A 24744-nucleotide genomic window follows, 5' to 3' on the forward strand; every position below is an offset into this window, starting at 1 on the left:
TAGTTTTTCTGCATCTTTTTGAGACAGGATGTGCCTGATTTTTGCAATATTACCTGAGTGAAAAAAGGCAGTCTTTGAAATTTCTTTTGGGGAGTGTAAGGACATATCCTGATCAAAGATAACTCCCAGATCTGGAAGGAGCTGGAAGCCAGGGTGATGCTATCCAGAGTGGCTATATCATTAGATAATGTGTTTCAAAGGGTGTTTAGGGCCAAGCATAATAACTATAATAGCACAATAGCTAGTTGATGAACGGCATCTGCATGTATGTGTTCCCCTTGTCCAGGTGGGACAGAGTGGTGTGGGGGGTCAGGGCAATTATGTCATCTGTGGATCTGTTTGATTTGTAGGCAAATTGTAGGGAGTCTAAATGAGCTGGAAGAGATGAGGTGATGTGCTTATTAACTAGCTGCACAAAACACTTGATGACCACTGAGGTCAAATTGATGGGGCAGTAGTCATTGTGGCAGTTGACAGTGGACTTCTTTGGCATTAGAATAGAGGTGTGATCAGTTTCCCCAAAAGCAGGGCATGAGAGGGGTTTATAACGGTCCTTAATGGTGGTGTAGCAGTGGTAAGTGTGTGCTGTCCTCTTGTGATACTGATACTGATGTGCTAGTAGTATTTTGGTATTTTGGTAGTCAGCAGTTTGGAGACAGGAGAGCAATGTGATGTTAATTTGCCTCTCATTCACCCATTCACACACCAATGGCAGCGAGGTACAATGTAAGGTGCTGTCCTGACCAACAGGAGCAAATTGAGGTTCAGTGTCTTGCCCATGGGCACTTCATGTGGACAGAAGCCAGGGATCAAACTGCCCTGTGATTACTGGATGACCAGCACTACCTCCTGAGCCACAGATGCATGTCTATGCTGTTACTACCTCAGCTATTTGAATGCCCTGATTTGGATGGTAGGAAATTCCAAGTGAGAAGTTAACTCCTTCACTACTATTGAAAACTTTACTTAGTTTCAATGGCAACTTTATTTACTGCTGTCATTGTTTTTTGACATACACTCCACTGAATCTCTTGATATTAATGCAATTCGGTCTTCTCTGAATCCCTTTGTCAATTTCTCACCAACAAAGTTTTTCCCTTGTGTGGACAGTCATGTGTTGTGTCAGATTTCCTCTCTGTGCAAATCTTTCACCACAAACAGAACAACTACATGGTTTCTCCCTTGTGTGGACTGACAGGTGTTTTGTGAGATTGCCCTTCTGAGTAAATCTTTTTCCACATAGTGAACAACTAAAGGGTTTCTCCCCAGTATGACATCTCATGTGTGTCTGCAGATGGTGCTTTTGGCCAAAACTTCTACCACATTTAGAGCAGCTCAATAATTTATTGCCAGTATTACATCCTATATTGTTTACAGTAACTTTATTTTTCATAGTATTTAAGTCTGTCTGAGGTTTCTTGGTCTCCTTCCAATCACCATCATTATCTTCAGTTTCAACTTCAGAAGAGTGTGAAGTCTTGTCATCAGATCCAGATAGCCATTTAAAACAAGATACTGATATCCTGGCTGTTTCTGGTCCTCCACAGCCCTCTCCATCAACCTCTGTTCTTCTCATCTGTTCAGTTGAGCTGCTGGCTGGAGGTTCTGACTCTCTGTTTTCCTCAGTTTGTCTTTGATGAAGCTGTGGCAACTGAGCTTTCTCTTCATCATCATTCTGCACAGGGACATGAGTAAATAGGAACTTGGTCATATCATCTTTCTGCAGTCCTTGCAGCTTCTCATCCTCCTGACGGGTCCAGAAACCTTCCTTCTCCTCTTTAATGTGTGGGTGCTCCTGGTGCTCTTGGATCAGGCTGGGGCTCCACTTCTGATGTTCACAGGAAATCTCTTCTTTAATCACCAAATGCTGCTGGACATCTGCAGAGTATACTGAAATACAGACACATAATCAAGTTAAAGTTAAAACCTTTAATTATTTTAATGAGGTGAGTGAGGAAAGAACTGAATGCCAGGTGGTTCTGTACAACTATTTACTGCAATAAAGACATAATTCTAAGCTTGGGTGAGTTTAACATACTGTACATGTTGATGTTGCAACAGATCACATGCCTTTGGAACTGCATAGTCTTTTATATTACATGGGTTTCAGTCAGTGTTCCTACTAATAAGTACAGGCACACACTTGATCTTATCACTAGAGAAGTCTCTAATCACAAATTGGTCACTGGTGTTGCTGTCTGATTATTTTTGTGTATTCTTCTCTGTGTCATCACACTCAAGAGTAGTCTGACCTTGCAACAACTCTGATGCATACAGATTGCTTTATGTCCATTTTTAATAAGAATCATACTCCTCCCATGACCTCTGTTCCTCCATCATCATTTTAGTTATGTCCCTTAAAATCAGAAAAGACTGGGTCAAAGATCAAAGTCTGGGTCAATTCATTACACTTGTAATTGTTGCACGTGTCTCGGTTCACTATTAATTATTTATTATTATTTGTCCATTGTCAGCTGACAAAGTGGATGTCAGACCCTTTTCAGCATACTCGGAAAGCAGGATTGAAAGGGTGTGCTCACTTAAAGGTATAGTCAGTGATTCTAATCCAATATGTATTCAAATATCTCCTCAGGTTCTGCTAACTGTCTGTTCTGTGTGCACGCTGAAAAAAAATCTGGTGCTCATACACTGCCCAGGCTCTGTAAATGGGTATGTAAACACAGTGGGTCGGAGCGAGCCACACCACACTTCTCCAGCCAATCAGCAACAAGGAGTGTTCGTGCCCACGCACAGGACGGGGAGAGGGAGAGGAGATGGGGTAGAGGAGGCTGTAGGAGTAAGACGGACAGTAAATCTGCTACTGGCGTAGTCTAGAAGGAGAGATGGCTGAGAAACAGCCAAAGAGGAGGAGATCAGTAGAGCAAAAAATAAAAAAGAAGGGCTTTGATCAGGCAAGGGCAAAGACCTGCGTTAACATCGGTGTGGCTCTCCAATGGTGGAGGGAACTCCAGGAGTTGAAAGCCCTGAAGACGGACGCAGAGGTTGCTATGTTTCTGCTGCACAGGTGGGTAACATTAGTTTTGCTATGTTTCACATAACCAAAACCTGCCATTCGACATTCAGCTTACTCACTTTGCCAAGATATACAGTTGTTGTGATTTTGCTATTAGGGGTGCGCAAAAAAATCGATTCACATAAGAATCGCGATTCTATCTCTGCTGATTCAGAATCAATTCAGAAATTCCAAGAATCAATTCACATTTTTCAGTCTTGCAACAATGCTGTTTTCCATTTTTTCCTGACATGAATTAGCTCGCAAAATCCCATAGATGGTGCAATGACGCCGCCCCAGACCCAAATCCGGGGGCAAGAAGGAAGTGAAGTGTGTGTCATGGAGAGGCCGCGAGCAATGGAGTACCTGACAGAAAAACAAATACAACCTGGTCCATCGGCTATGAATGCGATCATTTGGACATATTTTTGATTTTCTTATCTCAGAGGGAAGAAGGAGCTTGACAAGACTAATGCCATTATCAGGCACTGCAACGCACTTCCGCAGGTTTGTGCCATTGTGGGCTTATTTATTAGTAACCGCTGTGAAACAGTCAGAAAATAATGTTTTATTGATCTGATTCACCAGCTTCCTCACCAACGTTACCAGCACTCCCTCTCCTCATTCACTCACTAGCTCGCTCGACCACTGCTTCTCTCTCTCGTCTTTTTATAATGAGTTGGGAAGCCATCAGCAAAGCCTAACTTTACTTTTAACATTATCAAACGAAGAGAAATGTCCTCCCCTCTTCCTAGTAATGTTTTTGTCATATGGCAGAATTCTACAGCGTTACAGGTTGCGTTTCTCCAAAAGTTGATTCTGGTTCAACTTTCTCACTGCGGCCCCTGCAGCCCTCCACCCCCACAGCCTAAACGCACAACGCACAACAGGTCTGCTGCCAGCTGGTTATCTGAGGACGGTAATGAGAAATTAATTTTCTCTCAGTGAAAAACGTAGTCTCCTTGAAGCTTATGACAAACTGCCAAAAATGAGCCAACAAGATGCGGCAGCGAAACAAGCGTTTAAACAACACTTCTGTATTTTGAAACAGTCGATAAAATTCAGTAAATGGTGAAGCTGTCTGTTTCATTACTTTATATTCATGTAGTAAATATACAAATATCAAATAGATGGTAATCTGCATAAGAAATTAAGAAAAAGAAACAAAATTGGTTAGCCTATAATAATCACTTGCTAATAGTGATCAATTTTCTTGTTTGCACTTTGCAGCTAAATGTAGCAGGCAGCTATTGTTTGTTTGATTTTGTGAATTGAAGGAAGAATTTAAGTTATTTGAGGTTTTACACTTAGCAGTTTATCTTTGCAATCATTTTTATTTTTGTATTAAGTATTCGTTTGACCCTTTGTCTCAGGGCCGCTTTGGTTTCCTATTGACTAAGTGGACTAAAGGAACATAAATCTTACTCAGGTTGACATTGAGTAGCAAATGTTTACATTTGATTCACTGTGATCTTTTTTATTTGAGACCTATAAAAGTGTCTACTGCAGGAAAATGGAAAGAGTAACTCTAAACATCAATCTAGAATCAAATCTATGAATGTATTGAATTGAGAACTGATTTTGAATCGCAAATCGAATCGCTTTTGAATCGTGAATCGTTTTGAATCGCAAATCAAATCGTGACCCCAAGAAATTGAATCGAATCGTGAGATTTCCTGAATCGTGCACCCCTATTAGCTATGTATAGTAGCAGGAGAGTTGTGAGTATAGCTGTCTGTCCGCTCTGCATGTTAGCTTCACAACAGCAATTATAGCAACAGTTTGCTAACCCACAACTTAGCTAACCCTAGTCACATTACCTGCTGTGTAGTTGTTCACTCTATATCATGGTATTTGTCCATACAATGTTTGCAAAGTGTTTTATAGCCATGAAGACCTAAAAACTCAGGCTTGCTAGCACAGTGGGATTATTTGTATTGATACACAGGTCGAAATGGTTAGCTTAGCTAAAAACCTACAGTCCTATCCTCAGTCACTGTAGTTTTGTAAAATCAACCTTAACAACTAACTCTGGCTAGTTTTTACTCTGTTGTGTTTTGGCTGCTGTGTTAGATATATAGATTGAAATATTGTATGTTAAAAATTTGTTACTGTTTCATATTTGCAATTCGATGTGCACACATGCAATGAGGTTTGTCACACAACACATTCTCATCTCTGTTACATTTTGTGATGAGTACAGACAAGTAGAGTTACAATTTTTCATATGCCATTTCAATTCTGTGTCGAAAGGTGATGGCCGGCTGGCTAGTCCTGGGTTTTGTGCTCAGTAATGCATGAATTCTGCCATGGAGAATGATGCAAAGCAGATTATCTATGTAGGAGCCATGAATGGATTAATTGAATGAATTGCAAAGTAGTAATTCTTTTGTTTTATATTTTGGGTTATTTTGGTTTGTTTATTATTGCACGATCACGGGGATTGATAATCAGGTCACATGGATATGGGCGGTGGTATCCTATAGTTAATTTAAGCACCTGTTCACCTGCATGCCAGCTGGTAAGAGACAGAGGGTGAGTGGGTCGTCGTATTTTTTGTTGACCGCTGTTTTACACCTGAACGCAGTTTTACACCTGATCGCTGTGATTATTTTGAGTAGCCTATATTTTGTGAAAGTTATAATAAGTTGATCACTTTCATTAATAAAAGTTATTAAAGCTACAGTTTTGATCTCAGCGAATCTTTTTGGTAGCGTGTCGGACAAACGGCAAACAAGGCCCTACCTCAGCCTCTCAGCGACTTTTACGTTGTTGCCAGTAGTCGCTACATTTTTGTCAACAAAAAACGGCATTAAAAGAAACATCAGCGGAAGGCGCATGGGCTCAAGGATCGATTGGAAGGGGCTTAAACAAAGCGATCATCGGGCTGTCAACTATCACAACTTCAGGAGCCGCAGTCAAAGCCAACCACAGAAGCCAGGTAGGCTTACCGGTGTTTATACGCATTAAGCTGTGTATTAATGGAAGGAATGCGGCTTGCATATTCACTGCTGTGTGTCCGCTGGGGACGATTGGCTGATTGATTACCGGTGCTGAATTATCTCCGTGATGCAAAAATAAATAATCTCCGCTTGGTCTCTTTGAAGTTGCCGCTGCGCTGTTGATGTGGAAATGTGATGTTTGCTGGATGAATTGCCTTTCGATGTCTTTTTCAATACATTATTTGTGCATTTAAGGACACATCCACAGACCGAAAGGCACAAATAATGTATTGAAAAAGACATCGAAAGGCAATTCATCCAGCAAACATCACATTTCCACATCAACAGCGCAGCGGCAACTTCAAAGAGACCAAGCGGAGATTATTTTGAGTAGCCTATATTTTGTGAAAGTTATAATAAGTTGATCACTTTCATTAATAAAAGTTATTAAACCTACAGTTTTGATCTCAGCGAATCTTTTTGGTAGCGTGTCGGACAAACGGCAAACAAGGCCCTACCTCAGCCTCTCAGCGACTTTTACGTTGTTGCCAGTAGTCGCTACAATCTACATAACCAACATTGATTCTGTCATCATGGAGAAGGAAGGCTTTGTAAGGGCATTTGAGACTCTTCATCGAGAAGTCAAGCTGACTGAAATATTCCCAGATTTCAGCTCTTTTCAGTAAGTACTAGTAGTGCTTGTGTAGATGAGGTTGATCTAACAGCGATTTTTACAGAAATACATCTGCCTATTGGACTGTAATTACTGTGTTTTATGCACTGGGTTTGTAGCTAGCATATGTGCTTCTTGTATTTGTTCTCTCCATATAGATCCAGCCAGGTGGGAATTCAGATAAGGGGGTGCAGCACTCCCTTGATGTGTGGCACGGTTCAGAAAACCTTTCAAGAGGACTACTAGTGGTAAGTTTATACATTCTCTTTTTTCAGGTTCCATACATTCTTGGTGTATGCTCCTTATAATCTTTTGAGACATGCACGCTTTGTGATGTTTAGTGTTCTATTTACAGGCAAGCCAACAGAAGGGGTGCTCCCATCCTTTTGCAGTGGAATAAAGACATTTGCAACCATTTCTGGTACTGCTGCAAGATGGCTGACAGCTATGACAACTTCTTTGTATGTATTAGTGAAAGTATATTGGACTTTTGGATTGCAACTAACATGTTGAATGGATGATTTTTTAAATGTCATTGATCACATACCGTAGACAGTGCACATTGTCCTGAGACTTTTCAATTTTGTGAATGAGTATTTCCACTAATAGCTAACTGGCATGTAGATGTAAATGTAAAGTGCCACATGAATCACAGCTCAGTTATCACAAATGGTTAGAGGTTCCCTCAAAAGCCTTTACACTTTTCTCTATTCTGTGCAGATCAGATCATGTATTCACACGCCACAGAAGTTGACATTACTCTTCCAATGACTTGCATTTTAGGACATGTATATCAGCCTCCTTCATCATGTCACAGGAGAGCATTCATGGGCACTGGGTAGCTGCCACCATGGTCCCCTAGTTGAGGTCAGGGACAAAGAGTGGATTGAGGCAGATTCTGTGGCCCATCAGAAACTTGTTGAATTAATTATGGATGCACAATGGCTCAAGGACATCCCAAAGTATCTGCATTTCACGTGTGTAAGACTGATCTTTTGTTACCTACAATTTTGCTCTATACTGTGCTTCTGTGCCCTTGTTAAAAATATGTCATCATCTTTGTTTTTTTTTTTCCGAAATGCCCAGATCAACTGTGGAACTGTCATTCCATAAGCATATCCTGATGTACACTAGCTTCAGCTTCAACCCCCCTGTATACAGTGGTTGCATATGCCAGCTGCTTTTTCATATATATATATATATATATATATACACACACACACACACACACACACACATACATATAACCATATTATTGCTGTTAACCAATAATAAAAGATGTTTTGTGTCATTACAGGTATGGGAAGGTGTATAATAAAATGTCTGGGAAATGGCGCTTGCAAACCATAAAGGAGGACAAGGACTACGGCTATGTCTGTGAACTCCAAGTATCTATTCTGCATCCGATGCAGGGATGCCACTTAAAAAAAAAATCAAGGTCTGGTGACCCAAGACTTCTTGGACCTTTTTCAGGTGAACAGCTTTTGAGGACACAGGTCAGAGGAGGAATAGGTGAGGCATGGCTATAATCTTTCAACAAAAAAAATCGGCACTCTGAAAAATGTTATTACAAACACATGTGTCATTTTCCATGTTTATTATAAATACATTTTCAACAAACAGTACCACACAATAAATAAAAGTAGAAAAAGTAGAAAACTACAAAGTGAATAAAATATACTAATAAAATTAGGGAAATACAGTAACATTGCCTACACTCTGCTAGGGATGTAGCCTGCATACTGGCCCTGGGGATCATTCCAGTTCCTTCTGGCCAGTCTGAAGACCCTTTCCTCCAAAATGTAGAGGTCCATGTGCACTTCCTCTCTTTGTCGGAGGGCATCTCCCTGCATCTCTGGCAGACACACCAGGTTGGCTGACTCTGGACAAGGTGGGGTGTGGCTGTAGGGTCTCCAATTGATGAAGGCAGTAGGTCGAACATCACGCCTGGGTCCCTTATCAGACAGTGCTGCAGCAGCTGATGAGACTGCTCAAGGTCCAGGCCCTGAATTATCTCCCGAGATGAGGAAAATGCTAACATAACGTTTCATTAGTGGTCCAAAATAAAATTTATTATGACCAGACACAGTTGCTTTCACATTACATATGGAGCCAGTGTCAATCCAGAGGTAATATTGCTGTTTTGATGTAAAATGGGTCTTATTACACAGGATAGGGGTCTCATGTAGAGAATTGGTGAAATAATTCAAGCAAGCAAGGCAACATATTTGCTCAGCCGCAAGTCTTTGGGCCTGCAGCATCTGCACACGCTGTAGGTCACTAGGTTCCAGGCTACTCGTTGAACTAGTTGCACTCCGACCTCTTCCTCTGCTTTGTCAGCTACTCTTCCTCTTCCACATCCTCGCCCACGAGGAACAGAGCTAAATCATGATAGTAACACATGTAAACATCTGAGATATATCCTTGCAAACTTAGTATAAAATTTTTATTTGCTACCGCAGACATACATCACATTAAGTTCCCTTTGAATTACACACCCTCAACTGTGTGACATTATTCGTCCTGTCTATCTGCTCTTTTATCCTCAACTTATACTATAGTAAGGACAAAATGTAACTAATATCAATAATATAAATAACATCAGAGATACTGTATAACCCTGCAAAGTTATTTTCTTCCTAGTTCTTTTAAAATTAGCAATAAACAGCACTGCTCCATGTATCACTGATGGTAGAGTAGAAGTTACCGTTACTTGTGAAGTTAGTAGCAATGGCTAAGCTACTCCTCGGCCTAGACTTTGGCTTTGATAAGTAATTGGCTTCAACATCTATTTAAATATTAACAGGCTTATTATTACACTTGCTACAATACTACTAAGAACATATGCCACCTGCTTTTTCATAGCGATAAATATTGCTTCCCCTTATTGAGGCTAACTTACCCTTGAGCAGCAGACACTCCAGATTCCTGCATATTGGTCAGTTCGCCCAGTTGCTACTGTGTTGCCTTGGCAATGCGCGTCCATTTTTGGCGGGGCCTCTGAAGGAGCACAAAGGAAGGGGTGTACTTGTTTTGATGTTAATCTCAAACATCAACAACCTTTTTCCAGCATCGCTGACTCTACCTTTAAGGAATCACTCGACTTTGTGAGCATCAAAGGTTATATTGTGGTTGCATATGATTATGAGTGGTGGCTGGGATGTGTTGAAGAAACGATGCACAGCACTGGAGAACTGAGATTGAATTTTCTCTATCCTCATGGACCATCACCATTGTACATGTTCCCATACCGCCCTGATACACTTGTGATGGACCACCAGGATGTGCTACTGGTAGTTGAACCTGTGATGGCAACAGGATGGATGTACACAATTTCGAGCAAAGACACAAATTGCTGCATCAAAGGCTCTGAAGGAGCACAGAGTGTAGTCACTGCTTTGTAACTTCATTACCACCTCAACAGTAAGGTAAGAGTACTTTTGCAATTAAATTGAATTAACATTTATCTTCAGATTCATGATTCCACTTCTGGGGGGTGCTGTCAAGCCATTTTGCCCCATCTTTTTGCAAGACCTGTAAAATATCAAATTTTTTGCTGGAACTGAGGCACCTGCCAATTTTCGTGACTTTTGGGGTATGTGCATCTGAGAAATAGATGATCAAAGAGTTGTAATAATAATAATAATAATAACGATAACAATAATAATAATAATAATAATACCTTTGGATACAAGAGGGCTGTGCTCCACTTAGTGCTCAGGCCCTAATAATAGAGAAGAATTCCTTCAATTACAAGAGGGCCTTCGCACCGCTAGGTGCTCGGGCCCTAATAATAAAGAATAAGAATCACTTCAATTACAGGAGGGCCTTCGCACCATTCAGTGCTCGGGCCCTAATTAAAGGTGCAAGCAGCAATGATCGTCCCCTCGCACCCCTGCGCACGTTGCGTCAAAGGGCTTTTATTGCAGGCATGCAGATGTGTTCAGGACCGGTCTGTTATCGAACATTGCATGAAAGAGTTAAATATCATTTCCTGTTTCCACTATGTGGCGCTAGAGAACACCCATTAAGTACACATCATGTTGTTGTATATCAACTGTAGACCATACCTTGAAAATTTCATGTGAATCAGATGATGTTTGTCATATAAGGCTGACTTCCTGTTGTCAGTAGGTGGCACTATGACTATGATTCAATATTGACATGTAGATGTGTTCAGGACAGGATTCTTATCAAGCTTGAAAAATTTGGTGCAGGTTGGACAATGTACATTCAAGCTGCAGCAACTTCCTGCTTCATGGCGAAATGTCAATGTTTGCTGTGTCACCACAGCAAGGGCGTTCAGCAAAAACTCAATATTTACAAAAGTTTTGATCACAAACTAGTCTAGATGACACACACTGATTTTGAAGTCGTTATGATGCATTCTGTAGGGGGAGTTCGTTAAAATATAAGGCATGCAAAATCGCCAAAATTGACCACTGAGTTCAAAATGGCTGACTTTTGGGTTTAAGCTATGGGTCCAAGAAACTTTGTTGTGCCCCCTGACATGATATATGTGTGTACCGATTTTCATACATGTAGTTTTAACGTGGTGCGGTGGCTGCTTCGTTGAAATATTGTAGGGGGAGCTGTTGAGCCATTCTGTCACACCATGCCATGACCTATACAATATTACAGACTTTAAGACCTGTCATATGTGTGTAAAGTTTTGTGAGTTTTCAAGCATGTCTAGCCCCTTAAAAACAGCTTGGTATTTTGTGGCGAACAATGTGTTGCCATGGCAACAGCTTTTGACACAAACTCAAAAGCCTCAGGAGTTATCGTCATCAAGGTCTTTCCAAATTTTATGTGTTTCTGGCTAACCTGCTAGGAGTAGTTAGCAAAAGAGAGGCGCTTAAGACTTCCTGTTGCCAGTAGGTAGCCTCTACTTGCCTTCAGACCAGGACCCTTATCAAGCATGGGAAATTTGGAAAAGATTTGATCATGCAGAATCAAGTTATAACACTTCGTTTATGGCAATACATTGAAATTCGCTGCGCCATCACAGCAAAAGGCGTCCAGTGAAAATTCACCATTTTCACAATAAGGAATCATCAAGACTAAAGGCTTTTCTGATAAAATTTCAGATGGATCTGTTCATCTTACTTCGTACAGCTCATAAAGGTACAGAACATGTAACTTCCTGTCACCAGTAGCTGGCGCTATGAGTATGTCTCAATATTGACACATAGATGTATTCAGGATGGGACCCTCATGAAGCATGAGAAATTTGGGGCAGATTGGAAAATGTACGTTAAAGTTATAACAACTTCCTTTTTCACGGCAAAACAAAGTTTTGAAAAGAAATATTATCTCCACAAGCACAGGCTTACCTCAAATTGTATTGTATGACATTTTTCACAGTATTGGGCCTCAACCATCGGGTCACACAAAGAAAGGCCTACATGTAAACTCTTGAGGCCTGGCCACGAGGCCACCTCTTTTCCTTTCCCCTGATCAAAGGAACAGCGCCAAAAGCAGCTGACAGACTCCATTTCCAATTATGCTTGGCAATTTTTTACATAGGTGCTAAACAGGAAAAGGTCTCAACAAACAGTCTCTCATTGGCAGGGACACCCCTGCACAGAGAGTGTCATGATGACACAGCCGTGACATCACCGCCCCTTTAAAACCTGAGGAAACACAGAGAAACATGCCTTCATTGTGAGCCAAGCTGGGGGGAAGTTCTATCTCTCCGTGAGCCAGCTTCACTAAAAGTAGGTACCCCATGCACATGTTTTCCCCCATCAATTTGAAGACTCCCCTTGCCGGACGAGATGAGACTTCGCCGTGTTCACTCCAACACTATCCCTGGATCCAAGAGAGATCGCTGCTGCAACTATCTCTCTCACCACCTGCAGAAGGAAGGAATGGATTTTCTTCACAAAGACGTGGACAACTTCTCTACCCCGCTCTTCTTCCACTGAGTCGACTGCTGTTTTCTCCGCCATGGCGCCAAGAATCAGCTTGCCGTGAAGTGGCACCATCAGTATCCAAGCTGAGGAACCAAGCCGGACTTAACACACACAGCCTGCTCGCTTTCTTAAGCGACCAAGTAAGAGGCTTAAGTCTGGGCAGAGGCAGTGTTAGTTTGTGTGTTAGTTTCAGCTTCAGTGCTGTTATTGTGTTGTTAGCGTTCAGCTTTTTAAGCTTTATTGCTATTGTTTTGTCGTGTTACTTGACGAACCGCCGAGTCCTTTTCTCCTGCTTTACTCTGAGGAGTATTTTGAAGTTTGCTGCCTGTTTAGTGTCACCATGCTAGATTGTTTTTGTGTTTTTCCACACAGGACTACTGAAGCATTTGTTAACTTTGTTAATTCTGTTAAGTTTAATAAACACTGCTCTATCTTTAAAGAGAAGTTCTTTTGTCATTATTGTGTTTAATATATTGTGAAAAGTGGCTGATTGAGGTAGTCAGAGCTTGAATTCAACCCTTCTTTGTTCACCTTTGAATGTTGATATCCCTCAGATAGTAATATTCTAGGTGAACACTTTTATGAGACTACCTTGTTAGGTTATTGGTCTCTGTTTCCGCGTGGTGCTCTCGGTCAAGATAGCGTTTGTTTGGGGGCCAAAATTGAGGCAAAGTCTTATACTGACAGGCTAATTGCAGACTCCCTGTTGGATTTAGGTCAGGAGTGTCAGCGTATGATTTGTGGGTCTTGATGAGACGAATAAGTCTGTCTGTCTTCTTTTCCTTTCCTGCATCCACCTAATTTTCAAAGAAAACAGTGAGAGAATCCCACTGTTGCAGCAAACGGTTCACACACTGCCCCAAAGACAGCCATCTTGTGGAGGCCAGCTTGAGGATCTTCCTCATCTCTGCATCACACATGATCTGTATGTCACGTAGACTTGACTTTCTCTTGCTGCTTTTCTCCAGATAGTAATAAATGGTGATAAGGAAGTCTTGAATGTTCACACTAAGCTGCCTGGATGCCCTCTCTCCAGCACGGTGTATGAGGTGGCAGGCACAACCAACTAGGCAGATGTGTGGATTTTGTGCCTTCAAAAAAGCTGCTACACCTTTCCCCAAACCTTGCATAATTGCAGCATTGTCAGCTGCAAAGCTGACACAATTTGACCGTGGAATGTCTTTCTTTTTCCGTTCACCATCAAGCCATTCATATATTGCTCTCCCAGTAGACTCTCTTGATTCACAAATCTTGAGCAACATCACAACTACCCTTCCAAGACTGGCATCAAAGATCCTAACCACAATGGGGAACATTTTTATGTCCTCCATATCTGTGCTCCCATCTGTTGCGAGGCTGTATGGAAACCGCTTCATTGCTTCTGTAATGCACTCATCATTCCTGGCCAGTGTTTTTACTATGGATGCCATCTTGGTTCTGGCACAGCCATACTGTTTGGCTATCTCTATCGGGAAACATCTTCCTAAAGAGTGGTCCAGCGTGGTCTGCAGCAGCTAAAGGCAAGTTGTGTTCCACTATGAATGTAGTGAGAAGGGTTTCTGCCTGAATTGGTCTAGGGACTGAACCAATGACAGCCACATTTTTAAAATGTTTTTTCCCTTCCACGTGATGTCAACAGTCTGCAAGACTCACAAACAAACAAACACACACACACACACACGCCTTTCTTCATAATTCTAGTGTTGAAGTGATCAGGCAAAACTGTATCATCTGACCTGATTCTAAAATATCAATTGCAATGCACTGGGCTATATTATAAGATAGGGTGAAAGGCAAAAGTTTGGGCACAACTGCTTAAAACCATTTTTCCATGATTAATATTTCATTGTATAACATGAGTGCTTATACAAACTGATAACCATAAGTGAATTGCATTCAATTATTAAATAAAAGTGGAAACATTTTATTTGGTATATTGTAACATGTTTTCATTTTTAAGTATTTACTGAGACTTATGTTGTAATGTAAGAAAACACTGTCAATTATGAATAAAACCCATGTTTCTGTTTAGAATTTCTGTTTTATTTGATAATTAAATAATTGAATCAGCTCATATAGGCAGACATCATATAGACCTTATGAAAAATATGTAGCCTATTCAATTGAAAAATGATCTAGGAATGTAGTGCCTTTGTAACTAGAGGTTTAGCTACATTATTACCTAAATCTCCTTGGTGGCTAATGTCAAAATCATACTTGCACAATGTGCAAAATGCATGGTGCGGCACTTTTGAGTGGTGGAGGCAAGGCCACTGCTCTTGATATTTTGCGAGAAACTTCTGGAGGGAATGGACTCGCTTCTTTTTTAGTAGGTCTGCTGTTCTCTCTCTCCCTGTCAGCATCCTCATCATCTGACATCATCCTATTTCCTAACGGCTGGTTAGGACACACGGACACACAAACACACACATCTCCTGTTAACGTTTTAGGTAACGTTATTTCTGCCGTAGCCTACTTTTAATATGTGGATTTAATTCAATTCATAATTTCAACTTTCCACATCCACCCCGGTCCATTTACCTTCGGGAACCAGCAGGCTGGAGTGAGGAGAGGGAAGGAAAGGGATAAACTCAACGATGTGTTCCGGTTGATTTGCAGTCTCTTTAAATGTTACTACACATTTGTCAATTATGTTCATTCCCGCTTAACATTTGGGTGAAGGATATGGGTGAAGGCAGGGGGAATGAATCCGGCACTATGATTGGTCGAACTCTTCTTCGTCTTTGTCTTTTCGGCAGGCTATACGCTGCTGCCTCTTGCTGTTAGACTTGAGTACTGCACAGGGGTCACAGATTTTTACGTACTGATACTGTCATGTAACATCTTTCTCCAAGTTGTTTAAGTTAGTTATAAAGTTGTGAAAAAGGTATGCATCTTTGTCCCCCACAAGCTACAAGATTTTCTAGCATCAAATTGATCTGCATTAACTATAGTAAGTAGTGATGTTGTCATGGTGTTAATGTCAGACATTAAAGTAACACCTAATGTACGTTTATATGTGCAGTAAGAATACGTTTCCTTTCTTTGTATTTTATTTGTTATGTTTGCTCAACAGGTGAATATGTGTAAAAGGACAGTGAATACAGCTACATTTACATGAATGTTGAATGCTAACTGTTTACAAAATGTCATTATATATTTAGGCAAATAGTTAAGTTCAAGCACTTTTTCCAGTATTTTTGGAGAGAAGGAGGGAAGCAATGAAGGAATGTTGACTGTGAGAATCTAACATACCTTATTTAAAGCTTTTGTGTTGCTTTTTAGAATTGTGGCTTAAATGCACAATATCTTCAAAGATATATGTGAATTATATTAAACTAATTTGCTGGCATAGTAATATTATCTTAGTAATTACGTTACATTATCAGCATTTTCTTATTGACCATTATTACTAAAGCAATTATGCCTTCTATGGAGAGGTGGTAAGAGTTTTTTCACATTATCAAACTTATTGGCCCAGATTCATCACCATAAGAGACGGCGTACAGGTAACGACGGCTGAGTTGAGTCACACTGGTGACGGCGTACAAATCCTCTCCTATCACGTAAATGTCACACGACGGTCTCCTTCGTTTGGTTTTCCGTAGCACTATCCACCTGCCATATATACATTTCCATGTCTATGATTTTCCACGCGTCTGTTTCGGTTCGGGTCCAGCATTTTGGAGCCGCGAAGACTCGTATGAGTAATTTAGTTGATTAACTAGCAACGCAGTAAACGTGCTATTATACAAACCTGCTCTTTGCATCTCTGGGTCTAGGACCGTATCCGGGAGCTCGCGGAGGCGGCAGTCCATCTCCTCTTCATAGTTGGTTATGGTTTTCTCTAAATGTCCAAATATCTCCTCGACTGCCGCAGTTAGCCGCTGGTGGATGAAAATCTTCAGACCCTTAAGTCTCGACATTTTCCACAGATGGCTGTCCAAGTCAGAGTCGAGAACACAACTGAACGATAGCCTTACTGTTGTTTAGAGCTAATTTAATCTACGCAGCCGGTGGTGGTGGTATTACTAGTGCTTCTTCTTTTTCCTTCTTCTTCTTCTTCTTCCTCCTCCTCCTCATTTTGTTTATTATTGTTATTTAAACAGCTTTTAGACGCATTACCGCCTCCTTTTGGATTGGAGTGTGGATCAGAATGGTTACTGCTGCCAAGTTCAGTGCTTTCTACAAATTGGAAAGTAGCCCTGTACCCCACATCCCCTGAACTCCTCTGCAACATTTTTTTCAAGCCAAGTGTCACGCAATTCCTTCCAAGTGTCACTTTAAGTGTCTGTCTCTCTGGTATCTAGGACAGTGTCTGCATTCTCTTCTTCTTCCTCATTGTATTAGTTCGCAAACCAATGACTTTTGAGGCTGGTTCAAGTACAACTAACAACTTTTTTAAAATTTCAAAAACATCACACTTATCACCACTTTAGGCCTATCTACTACATTGTATTATTTGTCTTATTAGATTATTCTGTGTTTGTCTAATAGCCACAGTCCCAAAGTAACAACAACAATCTTTATGTAAAAACAGTTTACATCAGTGCTGGTAATGACACATTGATCCATGTTATCCTTATGATTGCTGTGTAACAATTTCATAGTTTGGATGTAGTGTTGACAAAAAGCCAACATAATAGCACATGTGATGTGCTATTGTGTGTAGCTTTGTATTTTGTATGTGTCCTGTGTGTTTTTTGCTTTGTACTGTTTGTTATCGTGCTGTTATATATTTTCATCGTGACCTGCCAGCCCGTTCTCACTACCAACTCAAAACATATCGAAGCTTGGTCAGGACCACATGGCGTCACTTTTTAACGCACTGGGTACCCCTTTAGCATAATTTTTCAAGGTGCAGGGTAGTCCAATAGACTTCTGTTGAACTCCCACAACGTCTGAAAAATGACCAATGACGTCTATATAAGGTGACAAATGTCAGCCTGGTCACCAGAATAAAACGTTGGCATTGTACATTTCTGCAAACCACAGATACGTTGAAAATGTACATTTCAACACCTGTAATACGGAGCATATTAATATTTCAACAATACTTATCATATCAACATTTCTGAAGTGATGTACTTCACATGACATCTATATAAGCTGACTTTTATATTAGGTTAGGAGGTAGAGGGGTTGGTAGATGACTTGCAATGTTGTTGGCAGAAAGTTTTAGATCAGCACAGTCAGCACAGAGTATGGTTCAAGAGCACCTTGCCGCTTTTATTCTACTAAACGGGTCCCAAGTCCATTAAATAGTGATGCCACGGGGTCCTGACCAAGCTTCGATATGTGATGAGTTGGGAGTGATAACGTGTTGGACCTGCTGAAGGGACTGCAGATGAAAATTACCTGTAAGCTAACTCTGTACCAGAGTTAGCTTACTATGTGACTTTGTGTACACTTGCTCAGTAAGTTATATTAGATCCCCCAGAATATACTCTACACAAGATTGTACCAAACCATTTGCTACAAACCATTTGGCAGATGCAAATCAGCTTTAAGCTAACTCTGGTGCAGAGCGTCATTTATGTTCAAAACTGTACAATGTCCTGATAAATAAATAAAATATTTGGTACATACGAAAAATGAAACAAATGAAACTGAAGTTGCTCTTTCAGCAATTCAAATTGACAACAGTTACCATGTAGTGAACCAGTAGAGGCTGGGATGCTTCTCAACTATGAGGTTGGTCCGTGGTTTCTACTTCCCTCTGCAGATGTCAATCCAAACCTTTCCGGTGGAAGGAAATACATCGTTTTTGTTTTTCTTATTTACTGATGTGTTCTGACATTAACACAATTGACAGTAGAAGTGAAATCTTGTTAACAAAGTTGTTCATAATTAATTCTAATTCAGCACACATACATTATAGTTAAATTTATTGTCAATTTTGTCATTGCTAAAAATAATATCTGATATAGTCTTCCTACTCACATGAGGCTAAACTATGAGTGTGGGGTAAGGTGTTTTCATGAAATCCAATGAAGAAACATGCACTAAAAATGAAAATCATTTCATGATATCAGGATATAAATCTAGGTTTTATTATGGTAATCAATACAGAATTTAAATAGATGGAAGCTGTTTATACCTACCTCTATGTTAAAGTCACCACTTTTCTGAGTAACGTTACTTAAGTGAAGTATTCCAGTAACCTACGTAACAGAAAATGTATTTCACAGAGATAGGAGTAACACTACAGGCTATGCCGTGCCTGAATGTTTGTAGAGCTGTCATTACATGGCTAATTTGTGCTGGCTTAAAAGTTCTGTATGTAGGAATCAGAAATTAGTGACTAATTCTTGGTTAACTAACGTTAACTAAGATGTAGTAATATCCTGTTGCTTGCGCTCGAATGCTCATGACATGAGACTTGTAGTTGTAGGTGATGTCTTTTTCCTCACATATACTTCTCGTAATTACATAAAAGATCTCTAATGTTGTGTTTTGCACTGTGTTTCAGGAAAGCATCGCTCCCTCCCTGTCAGTCACTCCCCTGCATATTAATTTAAGTCAGTGTAAGTTACAAATCAAGGTCATAAACTTAGCATAATTGCGGATCTGAGCCACTGTGTGAAACAGTTTTGTCAAAACGGAGGTTGTGGGGTAAAACGTGCCAGTGATGTTGGGTCAGTGGCTCAATTTACCCCCAAAACTTCAAGAAGGCTACATATGTACAGAGTAACCTGTATATTTAAGTATTGTTTTCTGATATTCTAGAGACACTGTTCATGATAATGTTTGATCACTGTTACAAGTGTTAAAATGTTGATGAATACATACCTATTGATTCTGCAGTCTCTGAACTCTACTGGAAGTATGAACTCACAAATCTCATGACATTTTTCCATCCAAATTCCCTCCAGCAGTGCGAAGATGTAGTTGTCCAATGTGATTTTCATATATTTCCCCACTCATCTTCAGACATTACCACTCCTCCCTCTCTTTCCCATTTATTTTTAACATGTTGGATGTTTGCCTTTAAGGTATCCTGAAAACGTTTGTATAATCTTGATATTATTTTACATCCACTCCCTAATTTGTAAATTGACACAAAGATATTCAGTATACCGTCGTCTGCTTTTTCCACCCCCTCAGTCATAATTTAATTTACCCCATGTCTCATCTTTAAATATCTAAAAGAAAATCTTGATTCTCCAATCCATAATCCCTTTTTAGTGTCTCAAAACTTTTAAATTTTATGTTGTGAATACAGCAACAATATGCTGTGAGCCCTTTACTCATCCATGTTTTAAATCCCGTGTCAATCTTGTTTGGGGTGAAGTCAGTGTTACATGCACACCATCGTAATACTTTCTCTGCCCTTTTCGGGTTGTATTTTTTTTCTACTTTCTGCCAGGTGTCGAGAGCTACTTTTATCCAAGGGTTGTTTTTGCCTGTAAGGGTGTCCATCAATTTACTATCTGCAATTATGCCTTGTATTGATGGTCTGATAAATTTCCCATCTTCTGTTTCCTTCCACCTTGCCATGAACTGTGGATTACAAAGGCACACAGAAGGTCTTAATTGAGCTGCATAATAGTAGTCTTTCAAATTTGGCAATGCCAGACCTCCTTTCTCTTTTGCTACTGCATTACTTTATATTTTATTCGTGGTGTCCTTCCCATCCAGATATATCGAGAGATTATTTGTCCCATTCAATGAACTGCTGTTCAGATATTTCAATTGGCAGGGAATGGAAAAGATATAACAGACGTGGTAAAATAACCATCTTAATCGACTCAGTCCTTTAGGGGAGGGAATGGCAGGTGATTCCACCTGAGAATATCTGCCTTAATTATGGAGTTTAGAGAAATGTAATTAGCCTCAAATAATTTTGTGATATCCTGAGTAAGATTAACTCCAAGATATTTCATCAACTTTTTGTTACATCTCAAATCATACTTTTCCAGCAGGTGTTTTGGTGGAACATAATTGAAGGTCAGAATTTGGGTTTTTTGAACATTTAGCTTATATCCTGACCTTGACCAAATTTCTGCAAAGATGACATTAAAATTGGTGGGGATACTAAAGGCTGAGTCAGAAGGATTAACACATCATCTGCAAATAACGATAGTTTGTGTTCTCCTCCTGCTTTATTTATGCCCCTGATCCCTTCAGTTTGTCTAATATCCTGACTGAGAGGCTATATAAAGAGAGCGAAGAGAAGTGGAGAACAGGGGCAGCCCTGCCTACACGATCACTCCAACGTAAAGGATTTTGAGAGGCTACTGTATATTGCTTGGAAGGCCTCGATAAGGGTTGTGTTGAAGCCAAACTTTTCCAACACCTTATACAGGAGGGTCCATCGGACCAAATCAAATGCCTTCTCTGTATCCAATCCCATAAGCATTGCTTGCGTCTTATTTTGATGTATATGTCACATAATATGTAGAGTCCTCCTTATACTATCTTGGGTTTGTCTCTGATGGATAAATCCTGTCTGGTCCAGGTGAATAAGAGATGGTAGGATTTTTTCTATTCTTCTAGCTAATATTGAGCTATAAATTTTATAATCCACATTTAACACTGAAATTGGTCGATATTGTTCAGTCTAATTTGTCTTTACCTCTTTTGGCATTGTTGAGATTATGGCTTCCCTCCATGAGGGAGGGATCTCTCCCTTTTTGAGTGCCCAGTTACATGTCTGGTACAGTCTCATAGTTATGTAATCACTTAAAGTTTTTGACCATTCGGCTGTAAAACCGTCTGAACCTGGGCTTTTATGTGGTTTAAGTCTTGTTATTGCTGACTTCACTTCTTTATCTGTGATCTCAGTAACTAGTGCTTTATTTTGTTCCTGTGTGACTAAAGGTAGATTCAGCAGCTTAAGAAAGTTATCTGTTTAATTTTCATTATCTAGTTTTGGTTGTGAGTGTAGTTCTTTGTAGAACTCTTCAAAGCTATGTTGGATCTCCTCTAATTTATACTTAATTTTCTCAGTTTGCAGACATCTTATTTTATTTACAGTTTTATCTGCCTGCTGTTTCCTTATGCCAATGCCAATAATTTCATAGCTTTAATTCGTGCCTCATAATAAGTTTCAGAAATATCAGTTTCTTTTTAATTTCTTCTAAATATATCTCATCTATTCCATTTTGTAGTTTCTTAAACGTACAATATGTAATTTCAGCCGCTAGGGGTCTCTCAATCAAAACAATAACAAAAGACGGAGTGTGATGACGGTGTGAAGTAGCAAGGGATCATGGGAGTTGTTGTCTTCATTGTTAAATAACCAGCTTCACCGGGATCGGATTACTCCAGTGTTAATCATTCGGGATGTTATTACCGGGAGCCGAATTACCTGCAGAGGTCTCCTCCTCTCCAGAACAAATGTACCTGGAGATTACAGATAAAAACACTGAATAAACTGTTTCACCCAAAAAATTAGTGTTTCTCCGACGACCACTGGACGTCCTGTATGGGCTGTTAGCCAAGCTGCTGCTAACATTTCAGTTCGGTTTATTTCTCTTATAACTTTAGATTCAGACGTTTGGCTGGTTTCTCCCAGGAGCCGAATTATCCGCAGAGGTCTCCTCCTCTTCGAAAACAAACGTACACGCAGATTAGAATCGTCAAAATACTAATTAAAGCTATTTTACCTAAAAAAATCAGTGTTTCTCCGACGATGTATGGCGACCACCAGACGTCCAGTATGGGCTGTTAGCCAAGCTGCTGCTAACACTTCGGTTCGGTTTATTTCTCCTATAACGTTTGGTCGGTTTCTCCCGGGAGCCGAATTATCCGCAGAGGTCTCCTCCTCTCCAAAAACGAACGATATGCAGATTAAAATCGTTAAAAAAACTAATTAAAGCTGTTTCACTTAAAAATATCAATATTTCTCCGACATTATTTGGTGACCACCGGACTTCCTGGAGGGGCTGATAGCCGAGCTGCTGCTAACGTTTGCCCAGTTTATTTCTCTGATAACTTAAGATCCAGACGTCCAATGACTAAAATCCTTCGTCCGGCTAAAGGATATAGTTTAAATTTATCATGAAAATGTGGCTTAAAACTGAATAAAAGTCAATTTATAACAGTTTCTGTGGAACAACCACAATGCCTATGTATTATCTTGTATGTGTGTAAGTTACTCTTTGGTAGAGGAGGTATGACATTGACATGTGACCAAATGAACTTCTCTGGTAGACGCCATTGTAGCGGACAAACACAGCGCCGCCGTATGCATCTTGTGCATGTTTACTCTTTGGTAGAGGAGGTATGACATTGACATGTGACCAAATGAACTTTGATTAAATTACAGATTTCTCTGGGTTTGAAAATTGTTGGAAACATTTGGGATAATGTAAGTACACAACTTAACAAAATATATAACATAGGTCTAGTTCTTTTTAGACATTTTAATGTGGAATAATTACATATACCTTTAAATCCTATATATACCAATTTCAGTTTGTACACATTAATGATGAATCCTCTGTGCTTGGACAAATACTATTCACCTTATATATGCTTCCTTTAGGTAATATTATTTGGAGCTATTATTTTGCTACTTTAAGAAGTCTAAAATATGAAACATATTTTGGTAACACTTTTGTTTACTACATAATTCCATGTGTTATTTCATAGTTCTGATGTCTTCAGTATTGTTCTACAATATAGAAAATAGTAACAATAAAGAAAAACCCTTGAATGAATAGATGTGTCAAAACTTTTGACTGGTACTGTAGGTGGAGCTGTTTTTAGGATTGCAGGTTTATATGTGAAGCTATGACTGGAAAAGCTTTTTCGTTTTCACTGTTGTTTCTGTATCTCTATAAGCATTTTTTCCAGATATTTCATGTATGAAATGTAATAAATTACATGTGATCAGAGAAAATGATACATAGAAATAACAATGCTACTGACTATATATATTATTTTCATATTTTGCAATACCATGTTCTAGAATGTATTTTAAATATATTTTGAACATTTTCTATATGTCATATAATTTATTTTTAATTTTATTTATTTTGGTCCAAAAGAATTCAGAAGCTATAATCCACTGTGTGGATACTATTAACCTTTTCCTTCACCGCATCTGCTATGCTGCACCTGGCATAATATCGGATAGGATGTGCACATTCAGAAACCACCCTTCTGTATCCAAACACTACTATTTTGAATACTCATGTAGCTACCTGACATCTTGGCCAGATGCACAAGCAACACAAATTGAGTGATAAATTGAACAGCAGAGAGGAATTCAAATTAAATGATCAAATTAAATATTTTAATAAAATAGATTTATTAACAGGTTGAGGTGGATCTCAATATTAAAAGTGCACCATTTATATTATATTGACACATTCAAAAATACGTTAGATCATCTCAAAACTAACAACATAAATATGAAAAAAGGCAACTAGTTCATAGAAGTAAAGCATCCAGTTAAACACCACATTACCAGTAACACACTTGGTCTCACAAAGGCTTCTATAAAAATGACAAAATCTGAGTTGGCAGTGATACTTTGAAGACTTTGTGTGCAAAACCATTTGTTGGATCACAATATTTACATACTAATACATGCAAATATGTATGTACACATGCACACACATGGACTATTTATCTTCAAACCACAATTTGGACGAACAAAATAAACTGATTATTTTACTGCTGATAAAGCACTGAAACAAAAATGATCATATTACATCTTTACACATATTGCAAAAGTATGCTTGAAAAAAGTGTGTTTGAAATGATATGATAAAAATTACAGTAAGAAGATACTCGAGTTTTGTGAGGGGACACTGAAGGTTTTGAGCCGTCACTGAAAGCCTCTGTCAAGGTGAAAAGCTCAGTTTTGGTCTGCTCCCAAGTAGTAACCCCCCCCCCCCCCCCCCCCCCCCCCCCCCCCCCACACACACACACACACACAATATAGAAATCAGACTGATGTTCACAACAAGTTTCCCTAGTGATCATTTAGTTTAATCTTCTTTACAGCTTGAGACTCTTTTGCAGATCATCATTTCTATTATCTTTCGTGTACTTACAGTTCTTCTGTGTTGTACCCTCCAGCAAAACTGATAATATGCAGTGACGTGCGTTTGCTTATTAATAGTAACATGCTTCTAATGAAGATTTTAGTGGAGGCTATTTAAAAATGGCAATCAATTTTACACATACAGATGAGTTTACTGATGTTTTCTTTCAGTTAGTCAATTAATTGTTTAATCTGTA

General features: G+C 39.5%; 1 protein-coding gene and 1 long non-coding RNA gene across 9 annotated transcripts; one reads left to right on the forward strand and one right to left on the reverse strand.

The window, feature by feature from the left end:
• Window positions 1–18262, reverse strand: LOC122994251 (hypermethylated in cancer 2 protein-like). Of its 5 annotated transcripts, none has more exons than XM_044368842.1 (3): window positions 18197–18262; window positions 14768–14943; window positions 1–1890 (listed from the first exon to the last, which is right to left on the reverse strand). In XM_044368842.1, the coding sequence occupies exons 2-3, from the start codon at window positions 14916–14918 to the stop codon at window positions 1079–1081; spliced, it is 963 nt and encodes a 320-aa protein (XP_044224777.1). In that variant the 5' UTR covers window positions 14919–14943; window positions 18197–18262; the 3' UTR covers window positions 1–1078. The 5 variants fall into 5 exon arrangements, with proteins under 5 accessions (XP_044224777.1, XP_044224775.1, XP_044224776.1 ...); XM_044368840.1 differs by lacking the exon at window positions 18197–18262 and adding an exon at window positions 16304–16620; XM_044368841.1 differs by lacking the exon at window positions 18197–18262 and adding an exon at window positions 15088–16296.
• Window positions 6341–8442, forward strand: LOC122994252. 4 transcript variants are annotated; one of them, XR_006406537.1, is made up of 3 exons: window positions 6341–7609; window positions 7926–8140; window positions 8355–8442. It is a non-coding gene; the product is annotated as an uncharacterized LOC122994252 (long non-coding RNA). The 4 variants fall into 4 exon arrangements; XR_006406539.1 differs by having other exon boundaries at window positions 6341–7089; window positions 7412–8140; XR_006406538.1 differs by having other exon boundaries at window positions 6341–6876; window positions 6984–8140.
• Window positions 18263–24744: the final 6482 nt, after the last annotated feature.

This window comes from Thunnus albacares, chromosome 12 (assembly GCF_914725855.1).
Source record: "Thunnus albacares chromosome 12, fThuAlb1.1, whole genome shotgun sequence".
Classification (NCBI taxonomy): domain Eukaryota; kingdom Metazoa; phylum Chordata; class Actinopteri; order Scombriformes; family Scombridae; genus Thunnus; species Thunnus albacares.